The following is a 13889-nucleotide window of genomic DNA, read 5'->3' as shown; positions in this document are numbered from 1 at the left end:
GTATATTAAAATATATATATTATGCATTGTTATTTTGTTTTATTTTATTTTATTTTTTTGCAAGAGTCTTCAATTTAGACGTCCTAGTCTAACTCACTAGTATTCAGTACAAAGACATATAGATTCAGTATTCCAAGTACTACTAATATAAGTATAGAGTTGATCAATAACGCTGCTAACTCGGGCGAGTACATCCTTCACTCACAATGATATAAATAATATGTTACCTTCAACTAAAAAAAAACTAGAAATATTCAGCTCTACAAACAAGAACACTTCTCATTTTTGGATCTCTTTAGTATGTTTCGAGGATTTCTTTACGACAATTAAATAAACAAATAGCGATTGACCTCCCGACCTCGAGATATTCAAATAAAAAAAATTACTGTGCGGTGAAATTTCAAAACAGCTTATAAAAACACTATTAAATGAAGCCGTAGATCATTGAAATCTTTTATATTGGAACAAATATTGTAAAGTTAAGGTTTAATTCATCATATTATATTTTAGGTAATGGTATTGAGGATAATGAGCAAAGAAGTAGCCGTCACAGACCCAACGGCCTGTCGTGTCACGCAAGGAAATAACTGAAAATAGAACAATTTGAAACTTAGCTTATTTCGTAGAAACGCAATGTGCCGCAAATTTTATTGCACACATCTATAAAATAGCTTCTTATCTCAAGGTTGAATGATATTTTAGGGCTGGGTTAGGTGCCACAAATGAGAAATTTGCAATATTCGAGGTCTCATAATCTTAGCTTTCCACGTCACGCTTTCAGTAATCTCGATCAGTTAGGATTATTTTTCAGAATTCGAGCATTCCAAAAAAAACTATTACTGTTTTTATGCAGAAGTTACACTAGACTAAAGTTCTGGATAGAAAAATTAGCTTTTATGTGGAGAGAAACCCGAGAAAACAGACTTTGAAAGTAGCCCTCGGCCGACCTCGAAAATCGGCGTCTTTCACTGATTTGGGGTCGATGGACAAAAATTCGCATAGCGGGTGGAAAAAAGAATTTAGAACAATTCTAACTGCAATTTTGTAGTGAGGATAGATAGTACTTTCGATGGTAGGAATATAAAAGAAATCTATTTTTCGAGCCCAGATCGAGTGGCACGCTGTTACAGAGACGCCCTCTTAACCTCGCCACCAAGATAGAAACGGCTTATCGTTATAGATTCTTTCAGGTTCGCTTTCGTTGTCACGTGACTAACATTTCCAAGAAATCAAAAGTGTTTTAAAAATTAATAAAAGAAAGCTCGTTTCAAGTATTTAAAAAGCATTGTCACCAAGATGAACAGAATTTTGCCTATTTTGTCCGGATTTCGTATTTAGAGTTTATTAGACGTCTATTAGGCGTCGGTGAACTGGTAAAAATTTACAGCTGTATTTTTCCCAATCTCTCTGAACGTCGGCTGATAAATAGATTTTTGTGACAAAAACATTGCAAAACTGGAAAATAAGTTTGAGGAAAGGTATATATACAGGTTGTTACTATGACAACGCAGTTTGTTTTGTCTGATTTTCATTTAAATTACCAACCATGCAGTAACCTTTAAATAATATCTGATTTGATAGCAATTACAATCCAGAAAACTGTTTTTAATATTATTTAATTAACAACTGCAAATAATATTCCTAGTATTAGTTCATTATTTTAAACATTTCTTAACGCGACTAACGATTTTTAAAATATTAAGCAGATGAATCACTAATAGATGTCATACGAAAATAGAAAATAGTGATTTAGTGGGATAGGAATTATATTAAAAAACGAAAGAAGATCACTGAAGCTAACTTTTTCTTTTGTCTTTTAATGTATTCCTTTCTCGCTAAATTACTAATCTTCTAATATCGCATGACAACGTTCTTGCAAGTAGGTGTATCTCATTTTAGATCATTCTAGATTATAAAAAGTGTTTTGGTAGACGTCAATCAAAGATTTCCATGGCATTTTTCAAGTGCACGTGACTACGGGAATGTCATAGAAACGTCTTGATTGACATCTATCAAGACCTACTTCGCCACGACGAAGATTACTCTTGACAAGCACTAAAAACTAATTCATTCCTTCTTCGAGTTTATTCTGAATTGTATTATTTAAAATATTTAGAACAGGTTCTCTAAAAGAACTCAATTTCGTCATTGAATTGTAACTTCTGTGCGACTCCTCCGCTCTGGCCGTCAGCAGTCGTAGACTTCATTGGCGTTAGTTCGGCAACGGAATCACCAAACTGAAAGGAAGAAGTCCAGATACAATCATGAAAATTTGTCTAGATATTTGAAACAGCGTGCACAGATTCGCTACCACTACCCGTTCCCTCCCCTTCCCTCCCCTCCCCTCTCCACCCTTCCCCTCCCCACCCCACTCCCAAGTAAGACAAATCGGGAAATTGTCTAGTGTATCATACTAAAAGTGCCTCCTAATTTTGTCGCCTGCAACCGTTGTAAGAAGTAGAAATGAGTTCTACTTTTGCGAAACAAAACTGCTAGACATTGCCTAGTGTAACATACTTCTTGCAACTTGTCTCGCAACGATTTGTTATGACAGACAAAGATATTTCATCGGGCGTAAATTATTTATTACCCTAACATTACAGTCTAATGTAGGACACAAGTTGCATGAAACATTGCCTGGCGTAACATACCATGTTGATGCAACTGCAACGCACTGTCTTTTATCGCGCAACAGAAATGCAGACGAGTTGCTAGAAAATTTGCTAGAAAATCGTAACAGCACCTTAATTTTTTCACATTTCAGACTACCTGTCATTCCCTTGAGAATTACTTCAATATTTTTAATTTGTAATAACTTATTTCTATGCATGTTGGCTGAATAAAGAAATAATCCTCAAGGGGAATGACACGCGCTACAAACTAGGACAGGTAGCATACCTTGGGCGTAGTGCACTCTTGACCGAGAGTCCATTGGAAGAACGCTCTGAAAAGGAAACGTTAAACAGTGTGTTCCAGGAGTGCCATGCATCTTTTACTTTTTTGAAGACCAAAGAACACGCGAGAAAAACCTTCGAATCTAGGGAGGTCCAACAAACTCTAGTCACGTGATGCCGAGTCGAACAAGGGATAGCCTGCGTAGCGACCCTCAATAAATTGTGGGGTTGGGATTCAGAGGGAGACGATTTATTGAGGGAGATGAGAAGCGAGTGCAGTTCCGTTATACTACCCTTGATTCCCCTTTCATAAGTTCCGTTTCGTTTCGTGTTGCATCTCTCATATTCTTCAAGGCCTTTTCCACCTGGATTTCAATCCTCTTCTCTCCGAAAAACCGCTATGCGAGTTTGCCATGCCCTTAGGTTTCACAAATTTCAATGTTTATTTTAGGGCAAGATAAAGTTCAAACTGAAGGTAATATTTGTCACACTTACGCTTTCGCTTTCTCTATACTGTCTTCGTCCCTTTTGCGACAGTAGATTCTCATGTGTTGTTCGGCAAAAGACTCGGGTAGGAGCCGAGAAACCTGCGAACAAATAACGAAAGTCACACGACACATTCTCGAATGGAGCATGACAGTAATGCGCATGTTCGGAAAATCGTAACCGATACGAACTCTTGCCGATGCCAATCCTATCCTAGTTTTCTTTGCAGTCGTCATTAGCGTCGACCCACTATAGGCTAGTCCCAAGGCTTTATGGGAAGCAAATGCCATCCCAATGTACACGAACACATTAAAATCTGCCATTTCCAGTGTAAACAGAAAATTTCTCTGGCGTAATTTAATCGAAGAAATAGGATAAGTACCACGAAAAACTACACTGCCCATAAAAAAACATTCTAAAACATATCTTACACATTCTTCCAAGAGCCTGCGTTCCTCCTCGTCGGCACCTTCTCGTGTTTCTAGCTGCTGGCCACGAGGAACGCAGGCTCCAGAAGTAAGATTGAGCACCACAGTAATACAAGTTCTGACCTGATCTTTTCTGAATCTCATAGCCTGGGAAGGATTTTCCTTTGTGTAAAACCGCAAATTATCGATTGGATTCTGGTTTTTCATGCCATAATCGAATGTAATCAACTGCAATACAAGAAAGTAAATCAAGTAAGATGACATTTCGATTCCCAGCGTAGCGGAAGGCATGGACTGATCATGACAAGAAGCAGAAGCTTCACTTTAGATGTGAGTAGAGTTTGGAGGTCACTCCATTGATTCAAAGAGGTTTTTCTTCGGCCTAACAAGCGAAATTCCAATTCTATGTGTGAGTTGGCTGTGCCCTGACTTTGATCCGAGCCCAGAGATCGTTTCAGGGTTTGGTTTGTGAGTTAGCCATGCCCTGAATGTAATCAGCCCAGAGGTGGTTTCAGGGTATCGATGAAAGCTGAAGGATTTTCTAATAGATATAAATTGATAACAACACCTACATGAACAATAATGTCTTCTGGTTCCAGTTGTGTACCACTTGCCATGTCAGGAGGTACGCTGTCAGCGATGTCTTTAGAAATATCGTGTGCCTCTTCCTACGAAGCCAAGGGAAGCACAATACAGTAAATGCAATATACCAGCTGCTAGAAACGGTTTTGTTTAAAACAAAGCCTAAAATCAAATATTAATGTGGTTAAATGTAATTTAGTCTAAGTTAGACTCGAGGTCAATGACATCTCGCAGTAGCGTTTTCCGGACGCGTACCGCTATCTCCGCTGTCAACGCATTTATTACCTCACGCGATCGTTGATCGACTCAGCTAGCATTGTTTATAGCATGTCGCAATCTATTCTAGTCGATCACTGTGGCCTGTATGAGATATGGATCATAGCTATCATTACGAAATACGATAAGACGCTACACACGTGATCACGCTAGCTTAATGCCAACCACGCGAACCTTTATTCGCCATCGATATCTATCGCTAGCACTCGCTATACGAAGCTATTACGCTATTACGCTATTACGCTACAACACGAGTTTAATTTCCCGCCCGCCATCCCTACCATTGGTTCAGGTAAGTAGAGGTAAATATTCCATTGACTGGTCGCGGTCAATGTGACAGGTGTTAGGTGGGTGGTGACATGGTGACCATGGTTACCGCTAATTTGTGCCTGGCTCCGTCCATCCCACCGAATAAGCCCCTAAGGCCAAGCTCATCATTAACGATGAGTTTAATTTGTTCTTAAATATCATGCAAGCGAGGCGAATAAGTCAATAGATGGTTTTTCCTTGGGCGTAATGCTTTCCGATCTCAGACCACGTGTCATTCTCCTTGAAAATAATTTCTATGTTTAACGGTTGCGCATGAAAATACATGAATATAGACACGACTCCAACAAAGAATCTTATTATCAAGAATGACTTCGTATGAATTGGGGAAATATTACGCCCAAGGTAAAGTGGTCTAGAACTTGGCCCAATTTTCTCAATTACTATAAAATACAAGGCACATATATTGGCGTGTGTGTTAGTATTCGCCCCAATTATCCTTTTGATTCTGTCCTTGTTTGTCGCGCACTCGAATGACGAGAAGATTTTAAGTTAAGTTAAACCGCTGACCACAATGTCGTCACCTACTTTTTCTCTCGGCTTTTTCAAGATGGTTTGTCCTATACACTTGTATAACGATCGACATTCAACTAACTGTAAAATCTTCTTAGCCTAAAAGGAAAAAAAACAATCACAACATAAATACATTCTCTATATGTCATGAAATATCAATGGAAAAGTAAATCCTGGAGATTTTAAGTGTGATTTTACTCATATGGGAAAACAAAGTTGGGCTCCCTGTGGTTTTATAAAACAATCATACCTCTTCTAGTCGTGAATCACTGCCATGAAGTATTTGGTAGTAGACTTGGTCTGTTACCTTGGAATAAGCCACCATGTCGTCTATCGCTTCAGACATCTTCAGCTTTTTTCTACATTGGAGATGAAAAACATGTACAAATTGAATGACAATTATTACATGCATCCATGAGTTTCGACAGGACTAATTCAGCGGTTAAATCGAGGGCTCACTCCATTTACACAATTACGTGTATTCTTGGGGTGTATGTTACGACATAGCCTCCATGTTGGTTGACTAAACAAAGCATTTCTCATTAAGCTTTTCTTGTTAGATCAACTGAGATGGCGGCTGTTTCATCGTTTTTAGTATCTCAAAGGAATTTTTGGTCATGTGGTTGCACTTTAAAAATAAGAAATTACAGCTTTCTGATTGGTTAACGTGTCAAAAAGGTGTGTGGCACAGAGGATTTTCTTACCCGTCTTTTCCCTCAAATAGAAGATACGGATTTGCTTTCAATAAGGCTTCGGTCATCCTTTAAAGAAAAGATATGGAAGAAAAAAAAAAAACAAGAAATTAGTTTGTTTGCCAGAACCAGTCTCTCAAGATACAGTAATTTGAATAGTCCCTCTCACAGTTCCCTGCGCCATCTTGGAAAGTAGCCGTGCCTTTGCATCGAAGCGAGACGAACGGCGAGCTTGGTAATAATAGAGACGTGAATAATTGTTCAAGGTTTTAAAAAGGTCTCTATTAATGCAAGCTTAACGTTCGTCTTGCTTCGTTGTAAAGGCACAACTACCTTTCAAGATGGCGTAGGGAGCTGTGAAGGGGACTATTGTTGAGTTGGCAGCACAACCCATTAAAGGCATGATGATGATAGAACCTAGAACAAAATGAACCATGTTCGTAACTTTAGAAATTATTATTTCAGAAGCTATTGCATTGTTTCTGTAGTGTGCCCTAGAACAGAAAACTGTTCTAGATAACTGTCGGTATCACAGTGTGTCCTTACACTATTAACGAGGAGCTCCCGATACTTACATGGTTTCAATAATGTTGGATGTCTTGTGTTGATAAGCTCGTATAAACAGACAGAACCGTGTGTGGAACATATCGTAGATGTTGCCAGCTTCCTTGTCTCGTACACAGATCTGTAACTTGTTTTCTACGTTGATAACTCGAGCCATCTTGATAAATCTCCTGTTCAAGAGCAATAAGGGTCGTTATCCTAAATTTGCGGCGCTGTAGAAGGGTTGCGAGATGCCGCAAGTCAACGCTCAACGAACTCAAGGCTTCAAAGATGAGAGGCGAGTGCACTATTGCAATGCTACCCTTGAGAATGGTAAACTATGAGAAAGTAATCTAACCAAAAATACAATACATGTTTGTACTCAAGGCAAGTGCTCAACCAGTAGAATTCTTACTTGTGATCAAAAGAGTTTTTGATGCCGAGGTTATGACAGTCGCGAGCAAAGTAGTCCCACTTATCAACATCAATGCCTGTCCTCTTGTTGGCCACAATCTTGGAAAAAAGGAATGCAAATGTGTCAAAGAAATCAGTAACGACTACTCTTTACTGACTGGCTAATGCAAAGGTTATGCATATTCCTTTTGGTCTGCCGTACCAAATCTAATCCATCCCGTATCTTACAACTTTTTCTTCGGGTATCCCGCAATCCCATAATCCCTATAGCGTCATCACCTAACATGTCAGCCTGGTCATTTGTTTTTTCCTTCTCTTTTCAAATATCGTAAACCAACTATACCTCATATAAATAGCTCTTGCACTTTTCTCTACCGAAGTAAGGCCAGTCCTATAAGAAAAGGACTGGATTAGAAATTATACCATAACCACCTACGTTGTTCCTCTAGATTTAACGTACACGTCGCGTCATTTGTAGTAGTTATTTTATAGTTTTCTCTTTCTCTCTCTGACCAGGAGGTCCTGATGGTAAGCAGTTTTTCCCTCTCTAGGCTGACTTTTAGACGGTGAATAACTTTTTTTTTCATTTACTTTTATGCTTCTTTTTATAATTCGTTTTGGTATTTAGCAATCCGCTATCAAGGGATAGTAGACCGCGGTCAGACACAGAAAATATTACCGCTCCAACAGCAAATCAGAACGCACAGTTCTTAGGATACCGTACTGTAAAAAGATAAATATCATATGATTTATGATTTGTTTCGATCGTGATAAAAAGCCCGCCAAAAGATTCTCAATCCAGTTACCTCTCACAGGGTTCGTGCAGGGGTAACCACTTAAAAAATTCAAGGACTATTCAAGGAGTATACAAGGACCCAAAAAATGAATTTTCAAGGAGGATATCCAGCTAACTATACCAAGGTTTTACACAGTGGTTGCACATGGCCAACGTTAAGATTTTTCGACATTTCTGACTAGATCTATTTCAGAACCATGCAAGTAATGAACAATGCAAAAAGTTTCAAGGAGTTTTGCTAACATCATAAAATTCACTTAAAGCTTTTCAAGTGCCCTTACATTAAATTCAAGGAACTTTCAAGGAGTTTAAGGAGTAGCACGAACCCTGCTCTCATAACTGATATGGTTTATCAAAACATTAGACTGAATTGCTGGCTGTCGTGTTGGGGTGGAGGGGGAGTGAAAGAGAAGTAAATATAGTTATGTAGAAACAATTCCAATTCAAACCTGAGTTCTTGCTGGAGTATCACCACGTGGGCCAGCAATCAGCTCTTTAATGAATGTCAGATCCTGCTGATCTAGATCATACTTCACGAATTCTTGTTTCAAGTTGTTGGAGTCCACAAGATAATCGAACATTTGCACACTTGCCTCTTCGTGCTGCAGGGGGGAAATTACATTCACAACAGTATTCCTGATTGAACGGTGCCAGATATCATATGACCAATTTGTATGTTAACATACAAAGTCCTGCGCCAGTTTGATGATTCATGATTGATATTAAGCGCCTTCTTCGTTATTGATATAATCAAAGGCGCTTAAAATGAGTTATTAATTTATGAGAGATGGTTAGTATGAGGTGTAAGCACTGAGGGTGGTCACTGCCAGGGTTTCTTTACGTGCTCAGTGGTTCTCTTACGTCCCTTCTATATTAGTTAGTAATGATGAAGTGTCGAAAGATGGGACCGCCATTAACGTGGTCATCCGAGCCACTTGAAAATCTTAACATTTGTAGATGTAGCAACACAGCACTTTGATCTCAAATATTTTAATATACTACCCCCTTTATCGCTTAACCCCCTCCCCTGCTCCATCAGTATGCCCCTGATTTAACTTAAGGTTAACAAACCTTCCAGTGGATTTCAGGTCTTGCAGCTGGAATAAACTGCCCATCGAACATGTGCGAAAATGGTCCATGTCCTGGAATGCATTCAATAACACATCACTTATCAATAATGTTTACAATAATTGGCAGTAATCAGGCAACTCAGAAAAAGCTACCATCCTTCTATTAATTATTTACATGTTTTATACACAAATTAAACAGATTTATCCATGAAAAAAACACAAAATGTAAGAATTATAAATTGATATTTAAAATATTATGATAAATAATAGTAATATTAGTAATTAATATCAAAAATATCTTCGAGTTAGAGAACACAACTCTCTACTTTTAAGAATTAAGAGTTAAAATTTCTCGAAGTGTCTTCCGAAGACATAGTTTTAGAGTTGATAAAGTTGCAATGTACTTTAATGTTATCTTACCTAAATCATGACAAAGTCCTGCAATTATAACACTCAGAACATCTTTTTCTTTTATATCCAATTCTTGCTGTCTTTTCTGAAGGCTCTTTACAAGCTTTCCAGCTAGATATGACGTCCTGATGTTAACAATTTAAAATATAAACATGTTTTTTATGTGTCTGTCCTCTTATTGACGATAAATTTCATCTACATCTACATTTTATTGAGTTGATTGAGAAGGGGATTGTCTCCCGGTTCAACAGCCTATCCCTGTCTGGAGGCATAACACTAACGTACTAATAAATCACTGTCTCATGATTGTAAGCTGCACGGCTGCCAATAGCGCCTAAATATGCAGCCCGTAAAGTCCTCCACTGCAATGTAAAAGCGCATTGAAACCATGTGAAATGTGCTATATAAGCACCACCATTTATAAAATCGGTAAGATATCACATCAACTATAAAGCAAAATAGCTACATATAAATATAAGAAATACTAAAAATATATTAAATTAAAAAAACACGAATAGAACCATGAAAAATTAGTTTTGCATAAAGGTAAGATATAAATATCTTCAAATCACGAAATAAATAATGATAAATAATATAAAAAATATATTCAATATTATAAGATCCTTATACTACCTATTTTAGGTAGGTCTCTAATTTAGACTTAAATAGAGCTAGTGTCATAAAGTTTATGGTTTCTGCGGGTAGAGAATTCCATTCTGGAATTGATCTAGGAAAAAAAGAAAACTTAAAAAACATTCTTAGAAATTTTTGGCATCCTATATTTAAATGAATGGCTTTTGCAAGTTCTTGTTTCATTGTTTGGTATTAAATATTATTCTCTTGGGAATGATTGCAAACCAGCAATACTGGATCATAAAATTTGTACTCACCCTATTGAATGTTCAAATCTATTGTGAGCAGCACCGGGGAAAACAAAATAGCATCCACCTAAACAGTCAAAAGTAACAGTCATTATAAATATTAATAGACATCTTTAGTTTGGACACAATGTTTTGTATTTCTGACCATGTCTCATCCTCAAGAGTATCTTATTTTTTTAATATTTTAATATTTTTTAAACAATTTTCTAACCTAATTCTTTTCAACTTTTTGAAGTTGAGAAGAACGTGGATGCACCTTGAACATAGAATATTATTCTCAAAAGAATGACACATGGTATCAAATTGCCAAATTGGTAAAATGGGGGGTGGGGAGGATATATTTCCAGGCTTATTAACTATGGTAGGGTCCCATTGAAAACCATCCCGTTATCTTGTATTCTGTATATTATGAACATTTTCTCTGTTCCCTAGGAGGTTGGAGGTAACAGGACCACCAAATAACTTACAAAGAATGAAGAAAACATTTAAACTGATTCATAGTTCACCTAGTTGTTTAATGTTCCTTAATCTTTGGAACTGTGGTGTGTCGATGATCTTGATGCAGAGTGGATGCACTTCAATGTGACCATGAACTGGATCATTAAAAACCTGTACATAAAAAAATTAACATTAAGACAATACCCAACCTTCTTGTTTGATACAGAACACTATTTCATGGCAACAAACTTAATTATGCAGGTTTAGATGTATAGACTCATAGAAAATTTTTTTTGTAAATATTTTGTTAATATTTATTTATCATATTAATATTATTTGTTATTAATTTAACACAGAACACTGTTTTTAATGGTAAGTGACTTGTTTAAACAGGTTTAGTCCCGTAAAATAAAATAGAAATATTATAATTTTTATTTTATTATTAGTTTTTATTATTTCTATGATTATTTTAATACATTCATGTTATCTTATACAAAACACATTTCCAGGAAAATTACTTCTGGTATTTTTATTACCGGTCAACAACATATTGTTGCCCAGTGAGAGGGAAACATCAGGACTTGTTACCCTCTTGCCCAATCAGGGTAACAGAAAAATGGACTTTGATAGTTGGTGTGCGACAAAAGAAATATTACATAGCAACCATAAGGCAGTTACACAATGTGATATTCTATTAAGAGATTGCATTTCCCAAAGGAGAAGGCAATTGCTTTGCCTTCTTACCTTATGATAACGCTTAACTGACTGTGATATTGACGTAGATGGCTTATTAAATAGTCCAAGTAAAGCCACAATTCTCGAGATCTTTTCTTCGTCCCTAAAGATAGAATCAATTAACTATTGACTAGACTTGCACTCAAAAATAATTCAAATATATATTTAACATTGAATTAGACCCACATTAATTAGACCCACAATCCAAATGGTCTACAAGTCAATAGCCCATGAGGCTGGAGGTTGTACACCATTTAAGCCTTTGGTCTAAGTTTTTTACTCTTTACATACTAATCTGTCAAATAAATGGATACAAACAATTTGAAAAGTAGATCAAAAACAAGAGTTAGTTTACATTATTTGTTGCCATGGTTGTCAGTTTTTGCTACTAGTGGTCTATCACTAATAGACAATTGGTATCACAGCCAATCAGAGGAGAGGGTTTTTGATACCATTACTACATTAACACTGATTAACATTGCATTTTCTATAGCCTATGCTGTTATACTCTTATATTTATTTGCCGGATATCTATATTTTATCATGTTTACCTTATTCCAAATTCTTGCAATGATGACCTATTTAATGTTGGAAGAACTTCTCCAGTTACATCGTTTTCTAGAAATATATTATTAATAAATTATTAATACAGTTAATATGGCTTAAGGGTACCCCCTAGGTTCTATTAATGATTTCATTATTTGAATATTGAAATTTATTATTCTTTCTGAGAATACAAAGTAGAGTGCATTCAGTCAAACTGTTGAATAGTTAGATAAATGTATCTCAGATATATATTTAGTTGACGTCAGCTAAAATAGTAAAAATGTGCCAAATAGAGGTCATGCTAATCCGGATGTTGTTTTACCAGAGAATGAGTGAATAGACATTCATTTGTTTTCATCGTTTCCCCCCCTTGATCTCAGTAGCTGTTTACTCGTAATTTGAAATTTAGTCGATGTCACCTAAAATAGTAGCTAACTTATCTAATTTAGGTGACGTACACTCCTGGGGGGGGGGGGGGGGGGGGGATTGGGTACTCTCATATATTGACTATACAGGGTAATACATATATTGACTATACTAGTAACCTTGCATGCAGAGCTGAGTTAGGAAGGTTTCCGCTAAAATGCAAAGCATGCAGTAGAAGCTTTAAATTCTGGCATAAAATTATAAAGTCGGAACTACACCCAAAAAAACTTTCAGCCGAAGTCTACCAAGATATTAAAAATGAAACTAAAAAAGCCTTTTGGAGCATAAAAATTAAAACTACTTTAGAACAACTCGGATTGGGGATAATTTGGATGAAACAAAATGAACTTTCTCCAAGATGGTATGAATATGGAAAAATAATAACCCAAAGAATATATGACATTGAGAGGCAAATTTTATGGAGTAATCTCCACAATGATGAAAGGAAAGATGACAGACATAAAAATAAACTCAGAGTCTTTCGTCAGTTCAAAACGGATTATAACTTTGAAGAATATTTAAGTCAAGTCACCAATATTAAGCACAGAGTGGCGCTTACAAAATTAAGAATTAGTAACCATAAGCTTGAAGTAGAAACGGGGAGGTATAAGAGGCCTTATCTCATTTACGATGAAAGGATTTGCCCAGTGTGTAAGTCGGGAGTAGAAAACGAAAAACACTTTCTAGTTTGGTGTCCACTATATGACTCTCATAGAAACGACTTAAGAGAGTTCATAGAAAAAAACACCAGCATTAATTTCAACAATATGAGCGCTGACAGTCGTTTTATGTTCTTAATCAATTCAAAATCAGCGTCTCTACAAAGAGCCATATCAGCATACATTCATCAATGTATGCTGATACGTGAAAATGAATTAAGAAAATTACCTAATACATAGTATATATATATACCTATAATATATTTGGAATCAAACACTCATGTACTATTAGTATAAGGTGCCAAATAAAATTGTATTGTATTGTACAGGGATGATCTGCTGAATAGGGTATGGTTTTTTGAGCTTCTTGTCATAAACAGGGTATGCAATTTCACTCAAGTTCCAAGTTCTTCTTGAGTTTCTTGTCATATTCAGGGTTTTTACTTTCATATCAACCAAAACTGGTTATCATGGTCGTAAAAAACGATACCCGACATGACATGATAATTAAACAGGAACTCAGTGCAATTAATTATATCTTTTGTCATAAACAGGGTACTCCTTTCAGAATCCCAGCAGAAAACCCCTACCCAAATTCTGGCAGTAGTACCCCCGGGCGTACACTTTTCAACAGTTTGACTGAATGTACTCTATCGGGATTCAAAATATTAACTGATTAAAAACTCAAATTCTGATTGAATTATTCCATATAAGGAACACCAAACGGGCCTCTGGGTTAAAATGGCGGGAAAGCCATGAACAACTTTCGATT

The 13889-nt window shown here is 36.5% G+C and overlaps 1 protein-coding gene across 1 annotated transcript; it reads right to left on the bottom strand.

Moving 5' to 3' along the window:
* Nucleotides 1-1829: 1829 nt before the first annotated feature.
* Nucleotides 1830-11233, bottom strand: LOC116299489 (deoxynucleoside triphosphate triphosphohydrolase SAMHD1-like). The gene is made up of 17 exons (XM_089026059.1): nt 11228-11233; nt 10820-10922; nt 10323-10380; nt 9442-9557; nt 9023-9093; nt 8401-8553; nt 7499-7546; nt 7157-7254; nt 6774-6932; nt 6211-6267; nt 5757-5865; nt 5522-5605; nt 4381-4476; nt 3932-4036; nt 3390-3481; nt 2899-2944; nt 1830-2237 (listed from the first exon to the last, which is right to left on the bottom strand). The coding sequence occupies exons 1-17, from the start codon at nt 11231-11233 to the stop codon at nt 2127-2129; spliced, it is 1512 nt and encodes a 503-aa protein (XP_088882185.1). The 3' UTR covers nt 1830-2126.
* Nucleotides 11234-13889: the final 2656 nt, after the last annotated feature.

The sequence above is a fragment of the Actinia tenebrosa genome, unplaced genomic scaffold, assembly GCF_029948245.1.
Source record: "Actinia tenebrosa isolate PJP-AT-01 unplaced genomic scaffold, QUT_ActTen_1.0 PGA_scaffold0__85_contigs__length_37466705, whole genome shotgun sequence".
NCBI lineage: Eukaryota > Metazoa > Cnidaria > Anthozoa > Actiniaria > Actiniidae > Actinia > Actinia tenebrosa.
Note: the sequence above shows the minus strand (reverse complement) of the source record. Positions and strands in the feature narration are given on the sequence as shown.